We start from the raw sequence: 27,802 nt of genomic DNA on the forward strand, positions 1-27,802 counted from the left end.
GCTCTCGTTCCCCTGAGGCAGACCGAAGGAGAGAGGACAGTCGACATCTCATCCAGGCTGTAACATAACTTCTGGGCTGCTGCTTCTGTCTGGAGATCACCTCCGCGAGTCTGGCGTAGAAACATTTTGCACTTGGTCCCATCCCACCAGAGGTTGTGAACACTAGAGGAGCGAAGCTGCCTTGATCAATGTTCTGAAATCTCTCTCCCATGCCCTTCTCTTGTCGTTCTCGTTCCTCCTGTGTGCAGCATCGAGAGCTAGGTTACGGTGACATGCGGCCATGGGATCAAAAATCTTGATGTCGAAGAAAGCTCGCTGTCCCCGCGTCCAGAATCCTCGAGCACTAACGTCCACACGGGCTTCGTTAGATGTGTTTGAAGTCCTAATAATAATAACAATTATAACCAACATAATGTGTGTGTGTGTGTGTGTGTGTGTGTGTGAAGATAGAAAGCCAATATATTTGGTGGTAGGAAAGTGTGGGTGGCCAGAGAGATGGCCGTGCGCTCTCTCCTGCCTCCCAACACTTAGTACCTCAACAACACACCAACACCTTCAGTACATACAGTAACTACTAAGATATATTCACACATGTCTACTAGTTGCCCTTGTCACTATCACCACTACCACCATCACCACCATCAGGAGGACATGGTATTGACAGCTGACGGCAGGAAGACACGGTGCTGACAGCTGACGGCAGGAAGACACGGTGCTGACAGCTGACGGCAGGAAGACACGGTGCTGACAGCTGACGGCAGGTTGTGTGAAGCGACAAGGATAAAGAACTCGTAAAAGGCCTTGTGAGCGGATGAGACCTACCACACCAGGACGCAAGTGTATGACGCAATGATGAATAAACCTTCCCTCCACCAGGACGCAAGTGAATAACGCAACAATGAATAACAAGGAACCTTCCCTACACAAGGACGCAACTGTAAGACGCAACAAGGAATGAATGAAGAACACTATGAAGAACCTTCTACCTTCCCTACACAACACAACTCTGTATAAATGAATAACAACACATAAAGGTGTAATACGTCAGACCACCTTCCCACCTCTCAAAATATACTGCACAAGTAAACGCCTTAAGAATCTGTGGTCGAAATGTTGACAACTAATCGTCTTAATAGTAGTCTAGAATATGAAGTTTTAATAATTAATGTATGCTAATTAATATGAGGACATTTAATAACCACAATTATAGCCTTTGCGCCACAGATCCATAAAAACAATACGCTGAAGGGAATTATCATATGAAATGGTTTTATAGACATCTCGGTAACGTTCATTTCCTGGATAATAAAAGTAGGCCAACAGCTGCCCTGGAATGAGGACGGATGCCTGCGTCAGCCGCCACCCACTCGACACACTCTCTGGCGGGGGGACGGAAGGACCATTGTGGCGTGCATTTCCGCGTGAGGCTTTCGCTCCTGCCATGGTCAAGGACGCTACGGCCCTGTTGCCTTGTGGGGCGGCCATCGTGAGCTACAAGTAATTAAAAGGCAGAAAGAACCATCTCTTCACTCTATCCTGTTGCCTGTTATGTATCAACCTCACTAACGTCTTTAACTTGTTACAACTAACAACACACACACACTATAAACGTCTCCAGTTAACATGACTCACTGTAAACGTCTCCAGTTAACATGACACACACTATAAACGTCTCCAGTTAACATGACACACACTATAAACGTCTCCAGTTAACATGACACGCACTAAAAACGTTCCTTTCTCATCATCTTGTTACAAATTATAACTGGTGTACATCTCTAACATACCCCACGTAATAATGAACAAGTTAAAAATCAATACAAGAATGTAAACCTTAAATGACAAATAACTCATCAAAATAATCCTGCAAGAATACACAGGCTCCCACATGTCAAGTTTAAATACCAACATACTAATTTATCCTTTCAGTATAATAATTAATCACCCTAGCACTATTTTGGGGGGAGGAGAAGTTACTGTTTAGGTGGTTGATATTCGGGCGAGATAAGCTGGGGTGGAGAGTCTTCAGGGGATGCTAAGGATGCTACTTTTGTTATAGTTAGCCTTAAAATTCTCCGAGAATCACCAAAGAAAACTCCCCCTGCGTTCGGAGAGGAGTCTTTACATTCTTGTTATTGGTACTTTTCTTACACATAAAAGGTGATAACAATTCCCAGATTACACTATGCCAACTTTGGATTCTAGATATAACACAACCATTCTTGCATTATGCAACACTTTTTTGTTTTTATGGATATAAGTTAAAACTGAGCGAAATATTTACTATATTTACCTAATGGCCACCCCTTAGAAGTGGCCATACCAAGGGAAAGAGGCCAGTGGACTGTGTAGGATCCCCTGATAATTTTGAAGCCCAATATTGTTCTTGATTCCATAGCTTGGGCTGGTAGACTGTTTCATAAGTCTACTTCCCATCTTTCATAAATTATTTAATACTTTTGCTTCACTGATTGTAATTACATTATCAATGCTGCTACACTCATGGATAATTAATGTACTGTATATTGAAATTCAATTATCTAATGTATAATACCATTTCTAGTAGTAAAAATAATGTTTACTATATCTGGACCAATACATTAGGGAAACATTAAATACCAGGAGACAGATAATCAAGAGTATTTACAACATTGTATCTCCCAGTTGACTCTGTAAGTCAATCTCTCGACCTTCTGTAACTGAATAAACCCCAGACATAAAGAATACACATTACAGTACCAATTTCCAGACTGTTTAAACAGTAAAGTAATCACATGTTTTCAGGGAATTACGTTCCTGAAACCCCGCGAAAAGCCAAAACCGCGAATACTCTTTTTAGAATCACTGTACCTGTGGCCACCAAACAGCTCAGGTAGGTCATGCACTTAACCACTCCATGCTCTCCACTCACGGCCCAGTGATCACACTGATCACTGATGCACTGTACCGGCATTTACTAACATCATTAATTGAAACTAATCATATTGTAGTACAATATAATAATGGAAAAACGTAAACACAGTTATATACAAAAAATAATTTACAGGGTATATTTCGCTGAGGTCGGCAACACCCGCATTGCCACCTCTCCTCCCGCTGTCCCGGCGTCTGCCAGCCCTCACGCAGTCACAGTATGGTAGGCATGTGTGGACTGAGGCTTTGAGCAGCAGGTGTCTGAGGGCGGAAAGGGTAGCGTCTGTTTACCGCACAGCACAGGGGAATATCGAAAATGGCACAAAATTTAAATTTATGTTTTCAAAGGATATTTCATATACAGTACATATACTGTAGTATATATATAATTTTCTAGTAAAAAAAAGAAAGAAAAAGAAACGAATGGTCAAAACCGCGATAAAAAAAGCGTGAAAAACAGGGGATTACTGTATATGCCTTCAAGCTATGATAAACCTCATTCAAGCTGTTTTATCCGAGAATACTACAGAAAATAAGTTTCATACATTAATTCAATGGAAAACAATTAAAAAGATAAAATAAAATCTGTTAAAAATTATCTTATAAACAGCTGTGTTTATTGATGTTTAGCAGGTAAGATGGAGTTGATCGATGTATATTTAAATAATCGAGCTTTGCGACGTGAATGGAGGCACCGAAACCCTTTGGACCCTCTTAAAAGTGATGATCATCGTTTGGGTTCTACATACGGTACTGTAATTCCTTAATGTGAATTTTTTTAAGCTATACGAAGAATTATACTTTTTTTTTACCCAATATATAGAGTATAATAAAGTATTTTATAATGAATTGCACATAGTTGAGTTACAATGCCCTTACAACATCCCCAAATAATTTTGAGTACAGAAGATATATATTGTGAGCAGTTTGTAAGTGTGAATACCGTCTGTCTGTTAGAAAGATCATCGAGTGTGTAACAGTTACACACTCGATGATCCTGTAACCGACTGTAACTTATGAGGTGTTTTGTACTGTACTAAGGCTGTACGAGACCATTTCTTAACTACTGTACCACAATACTGTACTGTACTGTACTGGGTACTACTCTGCACCGCACCAGCAACATTAGAAAACTTTTTTTATGGAAAAAAATACTTTCTTACAACAAGACTATTTCAAAACTGGTGGAGGAATTGCAATTGTCGGAGTATTATTTTGGCTACATTTTACAACCTGACCCTCATCTTTGTCGATGTGGTACCTGTTTACATTATACTGTACAACTAATCATAGATAAGATAAGGTTTGGTATATTTAGTTAAGTAAGGAAAAGTAAGGTCACTGGGAAGAGTTTGTCAATAGATGAAGCATAAACATGGTGTCCTTGGGTGGACAGAGCTTATATTTAAAACAAGAATTAGGGAAAACAAAATTACAAAAATGCAATTCCTCCACCTGTTTTGGGATAATCTGGAGATAAGAAAGACATTATCTTCTTTAAAGAATTTTCCTGAAGCTGCTGGTTAGCCTGGACACCTGTTCTACAGTATAGTACAGCACAAGGTATACAGTATTACCCAATATTTAACATGCAGTAAAAATCTTTATGTTCATACTAGTGATAAATCTTTTTATCATATTTCACAATGAAAAAATATACCTGTAATATGAAACTTCCTATTACAAACCCGAGTTAGAAAAGCTATCACACAACATGAACAATAAGATTACAGTACAGTTCTTCTTAATAGTTCAGTTCATCTCTGTAATTCAGGAGGAAAGAGGAATCCCCCAACTGTTTAAGCCTACAGGCACAGTACCGCAATTAGAAAGTTCAAGGACAATTTATGACACAATTAGAAGTGGTCATAAAGAGTTATGATGTAGAGAATGACCTTAACCAGCACATCTGTATGGTAAAAGAACACTGACTGTTATCCAGCAACTTCAGATTTTTTAATTGAAGAAAACTTGTTTCTCACCTCCAGAAAATCACCTTTCAAAGTTTTGTTTTAGCATTTTTTTTATCCTTGCCATGAATCTACGTTGACACACTACCTTCCACCAGCACCATATTGTCTTGTTTATACAGTAATAAATAATTTATCATAGATATGATGAACCAACCAAACCTATCTAACCAAAATGTCCTAGGATAATTGTATACTATTTTAGGCATTCGGTCAGTTGCTGGGAAGCATTTGTCAAATGATGAAGCACACACATGGCGTCCTTGGGTGACGGAACGTATATACTCAAAACAAAACCTAACAATACTTGACAATGGTTCACTCCTGAACCAACAACCTGAGGAAATTTATCCACTGAAGGTAAATGCTTTCTTACCTAATGAGGATAAAAAGTGGAGAAGGAAAAGTTTTTCCTATCATCATTTTTACCTTTTTTTCTGTCATGAATCTACAGCCATCACTGCACTCGTCCACCATGTTCCTGTGATCCACAAGGACATGTCTGGGATAGGCTCATCAGTTCCTTTTATAGAAAGGTTTAAAATGAACCAACCTAACCTACCAAACTTAACCTAAAATAATAACATTTTCATCTTCTATTTTCACCTATAAGAAAATTCCTCTCTATTAAAAGAAAATTGAAGTGTCCTAGATGTTATAAAAAGAAAAAAATGCAGGATTGGAGCTTGAATCTCCGGGCCAAAGAGAAGTCTTCAGAAGGGAAAAGTTGTACAGTAAAAATTATACTACAAAAAACATTTTCCTCGTCCACTATTTAGGCCTTCTCTTGAGGTAAGAAGTATTTACAGCATCAAAGGTAATATTTAAGGACAGTTACCTGGGTTATCCAGCCACCTTACAAGAAATCTCTACAGGAAGAAATTAATTTATTTCTTCAAGACTATGGCAAATTGAGTGGAGTTCTTCCCATAAATAAAAACAGATGCTGCTGTCACGCACCTGTTCTAACTTTAACACCATATTACACGTGATAAATGACAAGCGTAATGCACACCAACAACCTATCAGTGAATTTTCCCCTCATATATTATTATAATTAACCTAAGATACATGCACTCCCCTGTATTTATCATCATTGTCTACAGCAATTTTTTTTAAGTTGCTGCTGCTGTCACTTCATAATAGTAAGTGTAAAATAGAACCGTGTTACTATTAACATCTATGAAATCTTTGGATGACGATGACACATCCTAATACTATACAACAAACAAATGGCAGCGGCCCAACACGGGCATGGCATAATTCTTTACAGCAAGAGTAACTCGCAAGAAAAGTTGAATCAGAAAACTGCTTCAACAGAATTACTTCATTCTTACAGTAAAAAATAAGTCTTGTTCTACGGAAAATTTTCCTTAGTTGGCTGGATAACCCGGGTGACTGTCCTTAAGTATTACCATATCTTCTAAGGAGAAATGTCCTCATGTTGCTGTTTTAGGCATGCAACATTGTCAAGTATTACCCAAAAATTCAGGAAAATACAATTATGAATGTTTCATTTCCTCCACCACTTTCGGCATATTCCCGCCGTAAGAGAGTCATTTTCTTGTGTAGTAAATCTTCTAAAGTTACTGTTTAACACAAGTCAGTGTCCCTGAGTATTAGAGCCTGTAGTTCAAGGACACCATATATAATAACTAACAGAGGTCATAAACAGTTATGTCGTGGACAGTGACTGCAGCAGGCCGCCTGTAGTTCAAGGACAACTTATGACATAGTAATTAACGAAGGTCATAAAGAGTTAGGAGGTAGACAATGACCTGCATCAGCCCGCCTGTAGTTCAAGGACAACTGGTGTCCTGCCGTGTGTCACTCAACAAAGACTCGAGTAATCCACCTCACACCCTTCAACTCTTACCTTAGGGTGGAGAAGGACTCGCTACTCCACACAGAAAGGGTGGTGAGGGAGTCTTAGACGCACTGAGTTTAATTAATTAACAGATCACAGGTACACCAAGGTGGAAGAAACACAACACAAGCAACAACCACAACAGCTGATCAGCGTGTTGGTGTTGTTGATGAACCACTACGGACCCAAACCTTATTCATAAAACTCAATAAAAACATACAATAACATTCTTTATCTCTCATTATCAAGCTACATAATTCCACATACTACAACGTTTAGAAATTCTGATACAAGTGGAAATGAATTACTGAAGAAATATCTAGATATCTAGTCGGGTAAAAGCCACACCCGAACTTATAACCCAAAATCCGAGGTCGGGGCCAATATTACTATATTTCCAAACAATAAAGTCTTATATATATTCATGAGTTTCGTTCAGTTCTATAATATATAAACCCTTCTAACCAAAGATGTAAAAATATACCAATTCATACCCGGGAGAGGGAAATATCCCACTATTAATTTCTCTTGAAACCACAACTTTCCATCCCCGAAACTAGTTCTCAGTAATAAAAAGTTATCTGGTGTTTTATTAAAAATTTATAATTTATGACTTTTATAATCTTGTTGAGATTTACTTGAATGCAGTGTCAGGAGTTACAAGTGCTAGAAGTTTCTGTGTCGAATTTCATGAGTGTGGAGTTTTAAAAGTTTCATTGGTATCAAGAGTTTTAAAGTTTTGAGTTTCAAGTGTCAAGATACCATGCCTGCTGTTTGTCACTCTTATTGCCTGCTGCCTGTCACTCTTGTTGCCTGTTGTTTGTCTTTTACTTTACTTTAATCCTCTTCACCACTGATCGGCTCGTTAGCCGCCCGGGCGATCGGTCACGTCTCTGTCACGCACTGTTGGCAAAAAGGGCATGCACCGGCTCCTGAATGTACCTGAACCCGCTCCAGTGTTGGTCAAGTCTTCTCTTGAAAGAGCTCACACTCGGTGCCGTCACAACACTCTGTAGATTGTTCCAAGAGTTTACAACCCTCACTCCGAAAAAGTTTGCCCTCACGGTTTTCTGGACTTGCGGCTTCTTCAATCTTGAGCTGTGACCCTTGTGGGCGTCTGCCAGCTCAAGTAAGGACACTCAACTGAGTAGTGCCCCTGAGATGCTTATACACCTCAACTAGGTCCCCCCTTGCCCGTCTGCAGTATAAGCTAGGCAAGTTCAGGCGCTCCAATCTCTCAGGATAGCCGAGGTGCCGAAGTGCAGGCACCAGTCTGGTGGCCCTCCTTTGAACATTTTCAACCGACAGTCCCTAGCATATCTCGGGAACCAGATGGGGTGACAGTACTCTAGATGGGGAAGAACTTCACTCCTGAAGATCGTTACGATGGACGGACCATCTAGATATCTGAACAACCTTCTTATAAAGACCCAATAATTTATTTGCCTGATTTACCTTCTTCTCGCACTGGCCCGAGAACTTCAGCTCACTGTCAACATACAAACCTAGGTCCTTTTCACACTATCTCAATTAATGCTCCTTGTGCAGTTTTATTTGTTTTAATTATCTTCTCATCACAATATCCATGCCTTTTGGCACACACACACACACCAACTTACCAAGGGCATGTACGGGCTCATGACTGTACCTGAACATGTGCCAGTTAGTCAAGTACCTCTCAATCTTTTGGGAATGAGGGTCCATGTGTGTGTACAATGTGCCTAACATGTAAAGATTCCCCTTCCCTCAAAAAAATCAAGGGAGATTAAATCATCATTCTTAGTATTTTCTTCACGGTGATTTTAATAATATCACGAAGAACATTGAAAAATATTACAATAAACTTGAAGGAAGCAGAGTAGACGAATATTACTGTATGAAGATAAATAAAAGTGCACTTTTTTTCCTGTACCGGGAGCCACCTTGCCACCGTGGATAGTCTTGTGCTTGCATTTACCCAACTACACTTACAACCTCCTGCTCTCCAAATTACTACAAAGACGTTATTTTGATGTACAATTAGTTTTTAGTGATTTTAAATGAATTTATTTTTAAAAATTTGGTGTATCTAGCAATATCAATTAATACTGAGTAAATCCAAGTGGAAAGTGGATGGATGATACAAGTGACTGAAGACATGACTGATAGCCTGCAAGAAACTTATCCGTCTAGGTGGACAAGCAAGACTGCCGTTATGATATAATTACAATATAAAGTTTGGAATCACCTGAATATCCCCCCAGGTTTTAAATTCACCTTAAGATTAACCCTAACCTCATCCCCCGAATTGTGTTCGGGTATATCCCTCACTGGCCTTCCTCATCCACATACGTCCCTGACAGTCGTGTAATGGGACACAGGACGGTCAGAAGCTGGTGTGTATGGACCTCCTGCCTCGTCTACAGTTATGGCATCCACTATGACATATCCTTTGACAAGTGAGTTATGCAGCTAAGAATCTTTGTTGTCTCTCTTTCAAGGCCTGACTTTAGTACTGTATTCCCCTAGTCAAACTCAACATATAAAGTAAAGATATCCCAGGGTTGGATATAAAGCATAAGGATTACACTCTGAAGACTTTAAAGTCCTCAAAGATTCCATACCCAGTAGCCTCAGACACTGTAATACTATATTGAGATTGACACTAGTCCTTGGGTGTGTGACAGTGGTCCTCCTTGGGGGTGTGTGTGTGTGTGTGTGTGTGAGAGTGCGACTATCTAATTTATACTATATCAATGTTCATTTCTGAGGTAACTTTGTTAACTCAAGACATACAAATGGGTACTTAATATAAACTTGTAAACCCCCCCCAAAAAAGAAAAAAAAATAATTCCTGTTTTTCTAGACAGTAAATAGTACTGTGTAACACCGTTATACTTGCACAAAAATACTGTATATATAACAAGTTACAGATGTTAGTAAACCATAATTTTGGTATCACTGTGCAGGGCAGCTGCTGAGCTAGGCTGTTCAGTCAACATGTTTGACATCTTATCATTTGGTTACAAGTCTCAACCTCATCTTACATTCCACCATATGGGTGCATCACCATGCAGCCCAACTGCACTTCCTTGACCAAAATATAACCCTGGATGTAAACACAGTCAGGGTACACATGCTTCAGCTGGGACATCTTGGCCAAGACCTCCACATTTTGAAGGTAAGCAGCAGTAGCCTTTGGGTACTTCCTGTTACACTATGAGTTGAAGACCAAATTTGCTCTCCTATCCAGGTAAGGTTTGGTGATTGAGTAGATTCAGCATTCAACTCCTGCCCTATGTGTCACTGGTTTATGCCCAGTGTATCACCATCACCCAGCTGTGAATGGGTACCTAACTTCAGAGCTGGGGGAAGTGAAGGCAGTAGAGTGCAATGCCAGTCACACTATCTCCTGGACTTTGTGTTATGATACATGAGGCAAATAATCTGAGCTTGGTCATAAAATGGGAACTAAGAAACAATCTTCTGTTGTTTTCTTTTCAGTAATTAGTTCATGTCATCAGTGAGAATTCTTTATACCTCAAGTACTATTAACCATCTTGCTATAAAGCTACACCTAATAAACTTCTGTATACTATATATACTTTACTTACTGTATGCTGCAGATAGATGTGGAGGGCAGCGAGTGGTCACTGCTGAAGGAACTAGTTACATCACCACTCCTGGACTACGTGGGACAGATTGTCCTTCAACTACACAATGATGATAGTATACATTTAGATTCACCACGAGCACTGGCCTTATTACAGGTGAGATATTAACTAAACTTTTATTACAGGTTAGATACAAACTAAGCTTTTATTACAGGTTAGATACAAACTAAGCTTTTATTACAGGTTAGAAATGAACTACATTTCTATTACAGGTTAGATATGAACTGAACCATGGCTATTTGTATTACTCTCTTGTGAAAGGATAATTAGGTCTGAGTATATTACTGTATTATTGTTCTGTATATGAGTAGACTTTTAGGGAGGCGAAATCTTGGAAAAGAATGTCTCAGAATTTAACCATTTCCCACTAACTCCAATCACATTTTTCTTGGTCATTCTTCCTTATTCATATTCACTAAAATGACATGATTTTGTAATGACTTCATCCCCTTCAATCATTACCATATGAAGTGAAATAATATATTCAAATAAATCAATAAGGTGAGATATGTGAAGCAACTGTAAACCAAGACTTTTGGAATGTTTACCCCACTGGAATTAAGCAGAGGTTGGACTTAATGTACAGTCACAAACTCAAGTCCTGTTGCCTTTTCTGCTGTTCCACGCACCCCAAGATTCAGATTTGTGAATCCGAAGCATTTATGGATAGAATAATGCATCAGTGTCTACTGCTTCAGGTTCACGAGTCTAAATCTCAGGGTTTGTGGAGCAGCAAAAGAGGTGATAGGACAAATCAGATGCAATTTCAATCTACAAAACATCCATATGAAAGGAGTACAAAAGCCTTTCTTTAAGAATTATAAAATCAAAGTATGAATTAAAAGTAGCTGTTCAAGCAACTATACAGTATAGCTACTTTAGTCAAAGGGTAACAAAGCAGCTCTCGTCATTTGCTATCATGAGGCACTGGTGAATCCTTAGTCATAAAATAAATTATATGTGAATTATAATATCTAAGGTAAATATATATTTTTCTTTCACTATTGTGCATATTGTTCCCATCACTCACTTAAAGACAGATCAAACATAACATGGGATGAACATCTACAGTACTGTAACACCAGACTTTTAACAAGGAAAACAACAAGGAGTCAGTTGCTTTGTTTATTAAATAAGGCTAAGATATCACTGGGGTTTAAAATTACACTCCAATTGAATTTATAGATGGATCAATATGTACTCACAGTATTATAACAAGCACTGCAATATATGTTCAATGAATGGCCACAGAAATAATGAAAACATTATACAAATTATTAATAAAAAAAGAAAACACTAAATCAAGAGGAATGAATGTATAGTATCCCAATATAATCATGAACTACAATTACCATAAATAATCCTGCCAAGCTCCTGTGAATGATTGTAGTCAAATGATAATAACAATAATGAAAACATGAAATGCCTCTTTCTTTATGGATATATATTTTATTAAGTATTCTAATCCACGTTAAAATGAATCTTCCCAGTTCTTCACGCGATTTACCCTCAGAGTGGTCAACTTCTGAATGACGTCGGCAACGCTGTGCTCGCCGTGCACTTTGTTGTCGCGGGTACGCACGTTAAGAGTGTTGTTGGTCTTTTCCTTTTCTCCGACCACAAGAATGAAGTTGTACTGCTCAAGCTGGGCGTTTCTGATCTTCTTGTTCATGGTGTCGCCAGGATCAGTGTCGTAGTCTGCCTCAAAACCTGCGTCATGGAGCTGTTGATGGACACTCTTGGCGTAATCATCAAATGGTGGAGCTACTGGTACAATCATACACTGGCGAGGGGACAACCAGAATGGCCATTTCCCACCAAAAGACTCGGTCAGAATGGCAATCATACGTTCCACAGAACCCAGGATGGCGCGGTGGATGATTACAGGACGTTTCTTCTCTCCTGTTTCTGAAACATACTGCAGGTCAAAGCGAATGGGAAGCTGGAAGTCAAGTTGAATGGTGGCACACTGATGCTGTCGTTTTAAAGCGTCAGTAACAGTAATGTCAATCTTTGGACCATAAAAGGCACCATCACCAGGGTTCAGCTTCCACTCCCTACCAAAGTCATTCAGGGAGCTTTTCAACTGCTCTTCAGCACTATTCCAAAATTCAACTTCTCCCAAGAATTTCTCTGGGCGAGTGGACAGTTTGAGGAGGAACTCAAACTCAAGGGTGTCATAGATAGCATTGAGAAATTCAAGGCATCCCTTAATTTCAGTCCGAATCATATCTGGGGTGCAAAAAATGTGTGCATCATCCTGCTGGAATCTTCTTACACGAGTCAAACCAGTCAGGGCACCCGAGAGTTCATTACGGTGGAGAACGCCAAAGTCTGCCATACGAATGGGCAGTTCTCTCCAAGACCGGGTAGTGTGTCCAAACATTAGGCAATGTCCAGGGCAGTTCATGGGCTTAAGAGCAAATTTCTCCTTTTCTATCTCAAAGGCAAACATATTCTCAGCATAATGCTGCCAGTGCCCAGAGGTCTCCCACAGTTTGGTGTTGTACACATTGGGGGTCACCACTTCTTGGAAGCCTCGTTTGCGATATTCTCCACGGATTAATTCAATCAAGTTATTGTAAATGTAGGCACCACGGGAGGTGAAGAAACAGCTGCCAGGACTTAATTCATGGAAGAAGTAAAGTTTCTGCTGAATACCTGAAAATGAATTAAATTGTCTGAGATAATAACTGATTTAATACTGTATGCAGTTTTGGCAGACACATATCTCAGCCCTCTTAGTACTAATTAGTTCAGAAGCTTCTAAATTATAGGTAGTTTCTGAATGACAAATTTGTTTTGGCAGTCAAAGCTATTGAATGAATTAGCAGCATCTTATGCACTAATTTATATCAGCCCAACAAATCCAATCAATTTTAACTTTAATCTTAAGTATTCTTCACATGATAAAAGGCAGCTGATAGTCAGTAAATTTCACTATATGTTTAGGTAGAAAGCCTGAAGAAGATTTGAGAAGACTGAGGGTCAAGGTGTCCATGACCTAAGTACAATCAAGCTTTCCATGTTTGCATATGCATGTCACAGCCTGTATAAATATCTTGTGTGGTGGGCAGGACTGAATGGCAGTTTTAACATGTCAGAGTGATAGCCCAACAATGAACAATGTTATTTGGCTTTTAACAATTTTTTTTTCACTCGATAACTTTGAATATTTTCAAATAATTGGAAAAATCATTAAACAGAATAAGGGCAACATCTTTCACCCAACATTATGTATCACAAAAAGCAAACACGTTACTTGCAAAAGGGTGAACAACTATGTGGGACACATTACATAATGCCAGGATTTAGTCTTAATATCATTGCTGAAGTGGCTAGTGTGCCATTAAACACCGAGTTGTTTGCCTTTCTTACAGATAGCAGTACCTGCACTCAATTCCTCAGTTTTCTTCTTAGTTATAAGTAATATCTTTCTCTTCAAGTTATTAAACCATGATAGAGGAATGGTTTACACTAAGCCTTCACAGTGAATCTTGGCAGATCACAACAATAAGTTGAACCACTCCAAGCATTTACTGAAATATAAGAATTAACTCTCCACAAACTAACCTGACAGTCTACTAACTAAGCAGGAGTTAATGAAGCTTGAACGACTAAGCGTGAATGAGGCTTATGGTACCAGGTACAGAATAATGGTTAAATGTGTTTGGATCAATATATCAAATTTCTTTACAATACATCACAACAAGGACCAATTCAGCCAATGGAGAAGTGGAAAGGTTGTATTAGAGTAACATTCCTTTCAATCAACCTGTTTAGCCCAAAAAACTCTGTCATGTGAAAATCACTCTCAATCTGGTTGGAACATACTGTATACCTATGCTGAAGACCTGGCATGATTAAGCCAAGAAACTGTCACAATTTAGCCGTGAACCTGTTATGGTTGTAAGTAAATCATACAAATGTTTTGGGAAGCTTGTCAAATTTTATGAGCTCACCCCAGCATTCTACTTCCCATAAGAACTCCTACTACTACTAGTACTACTTCTACTACTACTGGTACTACGTACTTCTACTACGACTCTACCACTACAACAGATTGCAATTCACACTATTTTAAAGATTCCCTTTCAAAGAGCTAAAAGCTAGATTATGGATACAGTACTGATTATACACAGAGACAATGAATAAAACCATTATGAACTGACCCACAGCAGAAGCATATATTGGTGTCTATACTGTACTGTATATACATGTGATAGGAATATTAAAGAGAAAATATTGTTTTTTCTTCTGGACAACTAAAAGCTCTCCCAGCTAACCAAGATAAAGTGAATGCTTTCCTAAAAACTTAGTACATATATGTAGTTGTTGTTTTTTTATCCCTGCCAGCTTTTTCTCACTATGATGGATGGTGACCATAATCAAGAGCAATGCAAACTCCTTTATTGTCAATTGTTCCAGCTGCTATAACAGATGTATTCTACTGTGATGTTCCCCTTAAATGACAAAGACGCCCAATATATGAAATATGTTTATCCCTGTTGTTCCAAACAAACATGTTCGTTTCCATAAATTTCTCAGTACCTCAAATTTACATAATCAACAAGTGGTTTACATTCACACTAACTTACCAATTTTTCTGTGATCTCTTTTGGCTGCTTCCTCTTGGAAATGTTTCCACTCTTTCAGCTGTTTGGGGTCTGGGAAGCTGATGCCATACACACGCTGGAGAGACTCTGCCTCACTGTTACCTTCCCAGTATGATGCTGAGTTTTTAGTCACCTGCCAGTTTAGGAACCAATTATCACCTTAATTTTCTTGATACTGAAGTCACAATGACTTTAACAACCAATTATTCTCTTATATTTGTAAAGAGGCTTCATTCATTAAGTTAGGAAGCACCATATTCCTGTACATCTAGGTGAAAGACTGTCCATGTAATGTAAAGATAGGTTTAATTTATAAATCACTCCATGTTATTCCTGAATTTTATATATACAGTAGAGCCTATAAATGATATTTTGTTGTTTATCCACATAAACATGAGCTGATAAATGTTGGACAGTAATGGTCATCTACTATAAAGTGCTGTAATTGCACTGGTAAAGGTCATAAATTATGATAAAAGTTTGAACAGAATTTACCAAATAGTAAAACATAAAGTTTGCACTTTAATTTGTGAAATATAGCAAAATCTTACCGAAAAGGCTTTCACTTTGCCAGTGTGGCGGACATGTGGGCCTCGGCACAAATCAATAAGAGGCCCACAGCGATAAACAGTGGTAGTATCAGTCTTTACTTTCTCATTCAAAAGTCGCACCTGAGGAAAATAAGTTTACCTGTCAGTACACCCTATAGAATGAGGGTACAGTATATATATATATATACAGTAATACTAACTTTCTCTACACCTTGCATTATTTTACAGAAACTCAGCATCAAATGAGGACTCTGTAAATCCCACTGATCAAGGCAGTACTGTATGTATATTTCTACAAGTATACCGACCTTAAACTTGTTGTATTTGAACATCTCTAAAAGATCCTCCTTCTTCATTTCTAGTCTCTCAAATGGCTGCTTCTCTTTAGTGATCTTCTTCATGACTTCTTCAATGGCAGGGAAGTCCAGGTTAGACACCCCGGGGCCATCAGTGTGCATGTCATAATAATAACCTTCCTCAATGGGAGGGCCGTAACAAAGGTGGCCACCGTACACACGTTCTAATGCTTCACCTAAAATATGGGCGGAAGAATGCCAGAACACCTGAAATTGAAATGATTAATGTACACCTACTGGCTGTTATACCATATAGTACACATATATCTTAAAACCACACACACACAAACTCCAGGTTTCCCCTCCCAAATTAGATGTAAAAAAAAAAGATTTCATAATCTGGACACAAACTGTTAATTCATATGGTATTTTACAGTACCCTCTCAGCAACACTCTTACACTGTTCCCAATCCTATTAACTCCCACTTCACATCCATAAGACCACTTTATTTTGATCTTTTCTTTCAATCTTTCAACCACATTCTCTTTCTTCATCTTGTCAACAGAGTATCTACATCTTCTTTCTCCCTTCAATAAGGTTAATTGCCATGAATCCTTCTACCTCTCTATTATTATTTTTTCTATCTATAAAACATTTTCACATACAGTACAAGCAGCAATACACGAGGAGAACTCACAGTCTTGGCTTCATCATCACCAAACTTCAGCAGCTCTAATTTACAATCTTGCTCCAGAGGACGGTCAAGGTCCCAGACTATTCCATTGACTTTAGCTACCACAGTGTTTTCTGCTAGACCCTGAGAGATACCTTGTGCCACTTCATATGGAGTAGTGATCCAAGACTTGCCATCTTTGACTGCACCATCAGGCAAAGTAATCTGCCAATAGACATTTTCAATTTGTATTAAAACACACTTAAAAATAATACATGTACAGTATGGATATTTAAGAACCATACTCCCCTCAGTGAAACATTATCAATAAGATACTGTACAGTATAATGAAATAAATGACTACATATAGTCTTATCTAAAAGCAATAGTAATAACACACAAGTGAGACACTGTTCATTACTGATCTAAAAAATCCCACTATAAATACCTAAGTGTACTGAACTGACCTGAATAGGTTCAGACAATTTTGCCGCAAGAGCCTCATCAGCTTCCTTCTTGAGTCTGTCCCACATGTTCAGCCGCTCCTGGATGTAATCTGGCCATGGGGTCAGCTCAATGGCACCCTTCCCACTTGCTCCTCCTTTTTCCTTTTTATTCTAGAAAAAAAAAAAATAACATTCCATAAGTACTGGTTGTGTACAGCCTCAGATAGATAATAACACAAAACAAACGTACAATTTTCACTGCAACAAAGATACATACAGGTTTCTACAATGCTTTGTATATCCTTTCCTTAAACAACACAACAGCAAAGCAACCATCAAATAAAAAATAAATCGCATAATTTCATGCACTGCCAACAGATAACACTCCATCTTGTAAGGCTCAATATACCACAGTACAGCAAATCACACCTGTGAAGCAAGTACTGTACTGTACACACGTGACTACAAGGTTTGTAACACTTGTATCAACACTCACAACGAAATGGGGAGTTTCAAGTGGTTTGTAAATTCTTATTTGAAATGAGAAGTTTCAAGCCATCTCTTAAATCTTTCTCGTTTTGACAATTTCCTCTCGCATTCAAATGCTCAAAGTCTAATTTGAAGTTCACCAGTTGTCAGATCCCGAAGGATTCCAAAATGCTGTATCACAACTCTCCTTTAGCTAAGAGAGAACATCAAAGACATTTTTTATTAGTCCCGAGGTGGGAGAACCAATCAGTATTTTCCAGGCGAGACTTTTCAGAAATCTCATCCCTGACTATAGGTCTACTTTCAGAGAGAGCTGAAACATCCCCTGGTAGCCTTAAGCCAAGTCCTGTAAATCTACAGTGCACAATCTTATTCACTTTTAATTATGAGGTCATTATTTTGGAGTATATCTTAGTACAGTACAATACTGTATTCAAATTTGTTCATGTTATATGTGCCTCACATTACAAGCCAGTGATATGTTATCCTGTTGTATATTAGGAAAACCTTTTATGATACTGTACAGTATTAATAAGCATATTATTAAATCTATGCATTACCCCAAGAACTGCTGAATACATTAATTATTTAAATATTTTTTTTAGTACAGTTTATCATAAATTTCATGTACTAAATGAGTGCTGACAATTACAAGAAAATCACAAATTAGAATCAGCACAATATATGCAGTACTGTACAAAGAGTTCAGTAAGTAAAGAGGCAGAGTGGCCAGTACTGTACTGCACTTGAAGGGTACTGAGTAGCCCGAAGTTGCAGACTTGGTTGGGTCAATGAATGAGTTGCTCGGCCCAGATATGTGGCCAGAAAATGATGTTTGCTATGAAGTGAATGAATGTTTGGTAACATCTTCCCACACAGAAATTAACAAGTTAAGATTCATGACTTAGGAATGAACAAAAATAAATCCAATATATACTGTACATACAGTAGTGATTTGCATAAATTTAGACATACTGTTACCATAATTACTACAGAATTTGCAAGTGTAATAAATATAAAAGTATGTGCTAATGAGGAATGAAGGTTAACACACAATGTACTTTACTGGTGACAACAAGCATACGGAAACATTCAGAAATACTGTAATGTCTGCAGCAGATTTAGCATGCGACATACCACAAGATATTAGATTACAGTACCATAACTATACAGTATATACCATTGACCAAGCTATTGTTCATGTGAGACTTTGCCTAAGCTAAACTAGACTGTCTTGAGGTCTACTATCAACCCTACAACATTAATAACTGCAAACATTTTCATGCACAACAGTGGGTGAGCCCATTCCTCCAGTTCCCAAGCAAATAATAATAAAATTTCACTTTAAGTCACTCAAAATTAAAACTTTGTATGAAAGTTAGTGCCTCACCTCCGCCTGACTTTTACTTCCAGATGCTTTCAGAGGCTTTGTGTTCTGAGGCTCTGATTTCTGTTTTGAGGAATTACTCATATCTGAAGCAGGTCTTTTTCGCTTTAACTCGGGAATCTTCTGTTGCAACACAATCTTAACGGAAGACTCTGAAAAGTTTCTACTACTGGTACCAAAGCTGGCAATGTGGTGGTACCAACGAGCCACATGAGGATACTCAACACTCGGAACTTCACCAAGGGCCTGCCACGCTGCCACGTCTCCTTGTGTGGGTTGATGCCCGCACACATAACTTTGGTCTGCCAACAGAGCATCCAGGCCAGCCAAGTCCAACTCCAATGATTCCATTTTGAGTATAAATTTGTTCACTTTCTGAGTCTCTACAAGGCACCTCTGTTCTACTGCAAGTACTTCTGACAAGACAAAAACAATGGCTACAGGGAGCTACATAGGAAATCTTCTCTGTATTCTATATTTTAGATGTTACACTACCACAGAATGTCCTTAGTATTGTAGTATATGATAAATAATAACACAAGTACAGTATTACTAAATAAAATAATTTGCCCTAAAGCACTGTAGTGTAGTATTAAAACATCTATACTTCCGTGACATTCCTATATATAATCCCTACACACCTGAAAACTCAGTCCAGTTAATGACTTTCAGAAATGCTATTATTTCAGCAGAGTAACTTTGCACGTCAGTCCCTTGTTGCTGATACAGTAGTAAAATGTAATAGCTAAGTTTTTGTATGTCCCAATCTCCACACCTGGGAATTTTGAAGCATGTGGACAAGCTCAAAACTTGAAACCTATGGAGAGAGAAGCTACACTTAACCCTCACTAAACATTATCATCAGGGCTCTGGGGCAATCAAAAAATACTGGTCCAACAAAAATACACCTCAATAAAATTGCTCTATACAATAATTACATCATAATCCATGTGCAAAGCATAAAGTAAATTATCTATACACAAGGGAGATGAAAACACAGAAATTAGAGTCAAGATTTGAGACAACAATTCTCCTCATACAACCAAACTGAAGAACCATTACTACAAAAGTTGTCTATATACCGGTAACTAAAGTAATTCCAACTCCATCATATAATTTGGGTTAATAACGCAGCCCGTTAATAAATACTTTTCATAAACTAAAATTATAACCAACATGAAGACAAAGTTAATAAAATAAACCAGATTTCAGCAAACACAGCCAATATCCTCAACCACAAAAGGTTAAATGCATTAAATAACAAATGAGTTTCAGTCCATAAACAGCTTAACCTGGTACAACCAACACTATACAGACTGCACATCTCTCTATACAGTACCTCATGAGAAACCCATTAAGTGGAGGAGGAATACATTTTTTGTAGTATAGTTTTAATGATTCTTTCCATAACCTACAGCCAGATGTGATTTCTGACACCATTGCTCCTTGTTATTGTCTAGGATTGTTCGTTGTTCCTTTCACAGCCAGGATTTTATTTAAACTAAAAATTATACGTATTTGCATTTGTCACCCGGTATATGTTTTAAAGAGAAAACTATGTTCTTCCGATAGTTTAGACAATATTAAAACTTTTCTTTTATGATGTTTCCCTCGCAAATGACCTAACCTAACCCCCTAACGTCATAGAAGAAGAGTATCTTAGAATTGATTAAACTATTGATAGCACATAGCAAATTCCCCATACACCGCACCAGGTGACTTATGCAATAATATAGAAAAAAATAAGAAAAATATTTTCCTCCTCCACTTTTTGGCCTTTTCATGATGTAAGAATGCACTCACATCTTTGAAGAACAATGTCCTCAAGTTGCTGGTTCAGGCACACAGCCATCGTACATTACTCTCGAATGAACTTTTAGTTAATATACCTCAAACAAAAGTAAAAAAAAACTCCATATGGAAATGACACAGCATCCCAAATCCACCACATGTAAACCAAGAAGTGCAGTGACGACTTTACGCCCATTAAATCCAAGATTACCTCCACCAAATGCTTCTAGACATTAATAAAAAACAATAAAAGTAGTTACTCAAGACTTAATGTACACCATAAAAGGCACAAGAGCCCACTGTCATCTCCAGCTCCACTAATGACTATATTTCACATTGTCATGTTAATATCACGACCAAAAATTAATTGTTATAACCTACGGGTACTGTATTAATGACCTGAAACACATGGCAAACTGGTGACTCAACTACCAGTATACAAGAGACGTCTCGCTCACCCACTGTTAATAGTCAACTACAAATCCTAAAACCACAGTCAATAATGTCATTTACACAAGATGGAGAGATGCTTTTAATAAATGAACAAGGCTACACACCCGCCCAGCCGCCCTCTGAGCATATGTTTGTGTCGACAAATTTCTCTTTATCAAGCCAACTGTTCGAACTAGAAGTCTCAACACTCCCATCGCTAACAAACACTGCAGACAACCACCTTAGCTTGAGACATTACGGCCTGGTGTAAACTCGTCCTCGGTAACGTGGATCACAGTTATCAGTTTCACTCAATAAAGTACAACAACAATCAGTCAGCAGAGGTAGGCCGTGCGTGACACTCCGGCCGCCACCATAGATATATATGCCACATGTCGCCAACATCAATTATCGTACCACCATCTGTGGATTGTTGTACCTTATGATGCTGTCATACATTTCATGTTTACACTAATAATATACAGTATTTGAACCACATTTTCTTTCTAGTATTTATTATAATTTTTCTTCTTTGTAATTATAAGCTCAGACAAAAACAAGACGATATTAATCTATAACACTTTTGGCGCATTTCACCTATGACTGAAATATCGGGAGTTGAAAATCAGAAACTACTAAAAGAACTACGTATTATTGCATTTATTGTCACCAACCGAATCCCGGGATTTTGTTCTTTTTAAGCAATAGTTTAGGAAATTCTGACACTTTTCTTCTGTGATGTTTCCCTCGCCATCTGAAACCTATACAAATTCCCGAGGGTTCGGTTGTAATATAGACTGGTTTCCAGCTGTTAATATTTGTGATCAAGTATGAATTGACGGAACTACGGCCACTCGATCTGGTCAATTTATAGTAGAGGAAATAATTCGATACATCTTTTTTTACGGGGAATAGCCCACCCAGGCACAGGTCATCGACCCACAGCGGGGCCTGTGGGCGAAAAAATAGGAGTTCAGACAAACACAAGACGATTCTCATCTACGATACTTTTGGCGTATATTACCCATAACCGAGATATCGGGAGATGAAAATCAGAAAACTACTTGTCGAGCTTCATATCATTGCATTTGTTGCCACCAACCAAATCTCGGTATTTTTCTTTGAAAACAAGAGTTTGAAAAATTATATGAGACCTTTATTTTAAGCAACGTATAGCGTCGCAGTATAACCATCAATGTAGTTATCATATTTATTTCAGTTTCACGTTGTGTAACCTGATGCAATCCCAAATAACCTGAGTATCGCAGTAAGTTACATAACCATTTTGAAACCCGCGCCACCAGGTGAGGAGACTATCGTACGCCTATGACTAATGACGACACCTTTCATACGTGTGTGAGAAATAATGACAGGATAAAGGTCTATCTCTCATATTTTTTTTATGTGGTTGGATTAGTGTATTACTAACTTTGCTACGCACTTAAAAACCTTCGTTATTGAAGTGCAGTATTAACATGATAACAACGAGAAGGTTAATTACTGAACTTACCGTGTTCCATGGTAACATGTCTCCGGCTGATGAAATATGTTGGGCTATTTCATAACAATCAATACCCAGGTTTATTTACTACTAAACTATGCACTATATTACAAATATACAACGAATAAACCACTTACCAGTTAACTAGTCCTCTCAATCTAAATTATTCGATGCAAAATCAACTAAGATGAATTAATTACAATAAATTAGGATCATAAAGTTTTCAGACCCCGTGAAATTTTGTTTAGATCTTCCCGTAGTTTTGCAGAGTCCTCGTCAGATTTAATTACACGACCTATTTTACCGTAGTGTCTTCAGCTGGTTACGCCTATATCTATGTTTTTTTATGTATATAATAAGTAGTAATGGTCCAAGTACTGAGACTTGGGGTACTCCGCTAGTGAAGTTACTCCAATCGGATTTAGTGCCGTTAATGCTTACTCACTGTTTCCTGTCCTGTAACCACCACGCCCTTAATCCATTTTAGAATCTCTTCTCCAATTCCATGAGCCTCCACTTTTCGTATTAGTCTTTCGTGGGGGACCCTGTCGAAGGCTTTGCTAAAGTCGAGGCATAACCACATCATAATCGTGTCCGTTATCCACTGATTCGAAAACAGTTGAAAAGAATGTTAATAGATTTGTCAGACATGAACGCCCACTTGTGTTTCTCCAGGTGATTTCGAATAGTTTGAAATTATTTCATCCCGTTTTTTTGCCTACAATTGATGTTAAACTGATTGGACGGTAGTTAGAGGATAGTGATCTATCTCCCTTCTTGAAAATCGGTATCACATTCGCTATCTTCCAGGCTTCTGGTACTACACCCGTTTTTAAGGACATGTTAAACAACTTTGCTAAGGGTATACTAAGCTCTTCCTTACATTTGTTACGAACCCCTCCACCCAGCACTACGAACCACGCCATCTATTGTCCTGATCTATCTACCCAGCACCACGAGCAACGCCATCTAGGGACGAGACACGAGTATGACTCGTCTTAGTTACCACTCCGAGGTTTCCCTTCTCCCTATCCTGGTTGTTGCGTCACCTCCTCAGTCTTCTTTGTCAGCTCCAATTCGAGGAGAGAGCTTTGGCTCTGGGAAGTGACCACAGGATCATCTATCCTCTAAACCTACGTGCAGTGACTACCTACCGTCTTCTACAATACTCAGCCTTACTCGTCAGCCATCTCAGCTCCTCACTTAAGTATTTGTATTTTGTATTGCCTCCCCCACGTCCACTTGCTTCAAAATTGTTTATGTTGTATTAATATGTATATACTGTTAATGTTTAGGTTAAGTTTGGTTAAGGGTAATTTATAAGCTGAATATTTTGTTTAGGGATTTATGGTACTTTATTATACACAACAAAAACTCGCATCCTTTGTCTACCCTTTTATAGTCCGATTGTCTTTGTTTTTGTTTTTTTTGTTACCTGTTGGGATCTGGGTAGACGTATAACTATATTCTAAATCCCCAACTCGTAACACATTTCTTTAATACTCTGGCAAATCTCTCATCGGGACCTGGCGACTTATTACGCCTAAGTTTGTCTATTTGTTTATTAACATCGTTATTAGTCACTACTATCTCGCTTAATCTATTTTCTTCACTATCTCGGTATACTGTATATTCGGTGGGGAAAATTGTTGGAAGATATCTGCTCAGATTATTGCTCATTTCTCCGTCGTTAACTGTTAGCTTGCCGGTATCTGACTGCATTGGTTATCTCGTGTTTTAGTTTGATATGTATAGATAATAGTGAATTTTTTAATCGTATTATCTGTTGTAGTCACTTCAAGGCGTAAGTCAACACAACATCTTCCTGACCCGTCCATCGGGGCAGATTAACGGTACTTGTGACTAAGGCTAATATTATTATATTCAAGTGATATAAATTAACAGTATTGTATATGTAACGGTACAGTGCACAGTATATATTAACAGCACATGTATATCGGGACAGTCATTGGTACATTTTATATTTTGTATTAACAGTACATGGAACGGTACATTTATACAATTTTCATGTACTGTACTGTGCTTAGCTAGGGTAATAGGGAGCTGCCATTACAGAACCTTATGTTTGCGGACGATGCCAAGTTATTCAGGGAAATTGAGAACCAAACAGACTGCGAAGAGTTACAGAAAGATATCTGTCAGCTTTAGGAGTGGTCAGAGGAATGGCTGTTATGATCCAATGTCACGAAATGGAAAAGGTATACACCCAAGGGCGGTTCACGGTCTAGGGCGCCCCCAAGGGTGGCAGGGGGTCTGGGGCGTGTCCTCTCTAGCCCTCCTCCTTACTGTTACAATAAACAAGGAACAAGTAAAACACAGAATACCGGTACAGGATAATCAAAGAAGAGTTACCCAACGTCCAGTATATTTGAAATCACAACACATGCCGTACAAGACATGAAAAACACACACACACACACACACACACACACACACACACACACACACACACACAACACCTACAAAAATACAATCACCATCCTGATATGTACAGAGGGAGAGTCGGACAAGAGGAAGGCAGTGGTGGAGCCTTCGACTTGGGGCGCTTATATGAGTTTATACCATTAACAGCGACAGTAAGAGCATTCACCAGCGCCTAGCAAGTATTTAGAAAAAACCTAGCGCCAGTAAGAGTATTTAGAATCGCCTGACACGCACCATTATATCGTTATTGTTAGCATAAGGTAGATGAATAGCTTGGCTGGTCTACCTCCCATAATTGCGTCTTAAAGGGAGTGAAGTGCTCGTGCTGGCATTGAAGAACGCCAAATGGGCAATCTACAGCGCCTGGACATTCTTCGCCAGGCGAAAAAAAAAAGGAAAAAAGAAAACCGTTACGGAATCTTACCAAACTTTCGTCTTGTTTCTGTTTGTCGAGGCGGTCCTGCATGACAGATATAGTAGACCACCAAACCCATACACCATAACTTGATGCCGTGTGCTTTTACACCTAACATTATGGTATGTCATTAGAATACGGCTTTGAGTTTCACCATTGAGGTTTGTTATGGTTTTGTTTTACCAGTAAGAAGAAACAGTTTGTCCTATGTGTATGAAGATTCACAGATGTGGTGTGGGGAGGTGTGGAGTACAATACTTGAACAAGTGTACAGGTGTAAATAGCCAAACTCAATACTCTCGGCCACGTGACAAGATACTATATACACCTGTAAGTTTAACCTACACACCCGTAAGTAAATTTAACCTAATCATCGTTAAGCAAGTGTAACACACACCTGTAAGTTTAACCCACACACCTGTAAGTTTAACCCCACACACCTGTAAGTTTAACCCACACACCTGTAAGTTTAACCCACACACCTGTAAATTTAACCTACACACCTGTAAATTTAACCTACACACCCGTAAGTTTCACCAGTGTCACAAATACCATTATGGCTTAAGAGGCTTGTCCTACACCTGATCTCATGAGTTTAGATTCTCGAAAAGACTCCCACCAACCTTTTCCTCACCACAGGAGTTTCAACTATCTCACGACACCGCTTTCAGAAACCTTATATGTGTTTAAAGCAAATCACTGGTACAAAAATTCGTGTCTCCATGTGCAAGAAGAGACCCCTGGTACAAAAAAATCGTGTCTCCATGTGCAAGAAGAGACCCCTGGTACGAAAATAAATCTTTTTTTTTATACTACCGGTCACTTTCAAGATGCAAAGCTGATCTGATATTCGTAGGGTTTTTTTGTAAAGACATCGACACTTCGTCAATCTCCTGCAGTAGAACCTCTAAAAAAAAATATCCCATCTTTGAACCCTCAATAAAATGACATGTTTTAGCGTTAACTTAATCGTTCTAGTTACGAGGGATTATTACTTTACGAGTGTCTGAGAATCTGGTGGAAGGCCTGTCTGTTATTGTCGAGGCCTTGGAGGAGCTTGTTTGTTTGTTGCTAGAGCGCTAGGGTCTGCTGTCCAATGAATACACTTTATTTGGTTGTCTGCTGTTGTCTTGAATCTGTCATTGTCTGGTGTGTTGTCTTGAAGCTGTCACTATCTGCTGCCTTCTTTAAGCTGTCATTGTCTGCTGTCCTCTTAAAGCTGTCATTGTTTGCTGTCTGCTGTCCTTTTGAAGCTGTCATTGTCCGATGTCATCTTAAAGCTGTCATTATTTGCTATCTGCTGATCTGCCATTGTCTGCTGTCCAGGAATCCCACACTCTATACGGTTGTCTGCTATGACCATGACTTGACCTAAGCAGTCTGAAGCGTCACCTGTGGTCGCGTTATGTCGGGCGAACAGTGGGGTAGAGGAGGGTGGAGAAGAATGGGGACGAAGACGGAGGAAGAAGATGAGGAGGTGACAAGAAGGGTAGGGGAAGGAGGAGGAGAGAAAGGGAAATAGAACAAACCGAAAATGTAAACAAATACAATAATAATAAAATCTGGCCTTACTATATTGATTTAGATAATGTTATTTCCTGTACAGTTTTATCAACACGGTAATGTCTGTCACTCGATCTAGGTTAAGGAGAATCCAACATCAACAACGTGTTTTAGTGTATCAGATGCTTCATACCGTTCATTCTTTTCACTACACACATACACACACCACAACAAACCATACTTTTTTATCGTTATTAATGCACTTATACATTCATTTAGTATTGCTGTGGTTTGAACGTCAGCGAGAGAGAGCGAGATCGTTATGATACAATTATGTTACCACAGAGAGCGTGTGTATAAACTTCACATTACCATCCAAGGATATTATCTACAAGGGACATCAAAATATCAACTTATTATACACCACAATCTAGTCCAGGCGGTGGGGGAGTGTCAGAACCCAACCATACGTGTTTATCTGTTCTCTTTTTAGTAATAAGTTCGCCCAACAAAATAATGTCCTCCAGGGTTTAGTCGTTCCCGGTATATCCCCACGATACGGTTCTTCAAGGTGCTTTATCATATAGCCCTCCCCCCCCTCCCCCTCAGTCTTTATGGGCCCCAGTGCCGATTTTAATTTTAGGTTTGGAGGAGGCAGGGCTATTAAGACTGGTGCCCATTTGGCTAGCAGACTGGGGCCCATTTGACTTGCAGACTGGGGCCCATTTGACTAGCAGACTGGGGCCCATTTGACTAGCAGACTGGGGTCCATTTGACTAGCAGACTGGTGCCCATTTGACTTGCAGACTGGGGCCCATTTGACTTGCAGACTGGGGCCCATTTGACTTGCAGA

At 38.8% G+C, this 27,802-nt stretch overlaps 1 protein-coding gene across 5 annotated transcripts; it reads right to left on the reverse strand.

Annotated features, from left to right (window-relative positions):
* Positions 1 to 11,514: 11,514 nt before the first annotated feature.
* Positions 11,515 to 21,476, reverse strand: LOC121862122 (threonine--tRNA ligase 1, cytoplasmic-like). Of its 5 annotated transcripts, none has more exons than XM_042360117.1 (8): positions 21,327 to 21,473; positions 18,866 to 19,278; positions 17,008 to 17,157; positions 16,565 to 16,765; positions 15,879 to 16,133; positions 15,571 to 15,690; positions 15,002 to 15,152; positions 11,515 to 13,064 (listed from the first exon to the last, which is right to left on the reverse strand). In XM_042360117.1, exons 2-8 carry the CDS (start codon positions 19,211 to 19,213, stop codon positions 11,875 to 11,877), a joined length of 2,415 nt encoding a protein of 804 aa, XP_042216051.1. In that variant the 5' UTR covers positions 19,214 to 19,278; positions 21,327 to 21,473; the 3' UTR covers positions 11,515 to 11,874. The 5 variants fall into 5 exon arrangements, with proteins under 5 accessions (XP_042216051.1, XP_042216052.1, XP_042216053.1 ...); XM_042360118.1 differs by having other exon boundaries at positions 18,866 to 19,275; positions 21,327 to 21,460; XM_042360119.1 differs by having other exon boundaries at positions 21,211 to 21,336.
* Positions 21,477 to 27,802: the final 6,326 nt, after the last annotated feature.

This window comes from Homarus americanus, unplaced genomic scaffold (assembly GCF_018991925.1).
Source record: "Homarus americanus isolate GMGI-L3 unplaced genomic scaffold, GMGI_Hamer_2.0 scaffold25013, whole genome shotgun sequence".
Taxonomy (NCBI): Eukaryota; Metazoa; Arthropoda; class Malacostraca; order Decapoda; family Nephropidae; genus Homarus; species Homarus americanus.

What these genes read in the sequence shown, in the direction of transcription:
- LOC121862122 (XM_042360117.1), bottom strand. Translation starts at nt 19,213, where the DNA reads ATGGAATCATTGGAGTTGGACTTGGCTGGCCTGGATGCTCTGTTGGCA. An exon ending in GAAGTAAAAGTCAGGCGGAG is followed by an intron (nt 17,158 to 18,865) that starts GTGAGGCACTAA and finishes TTTTTTTTCTAG; the next exon opens with AATAAAAAGGAAAAAGGAGG. An exon ending in AAGAGATCACAGAAAAATTG is followed by an intron (nt 13,065 to 15,001) that starts GTAAGTTAGTGT and finishes ATTCATTTTCAG; the next exon opens with GTATTCAGCAGAAACTTTAC.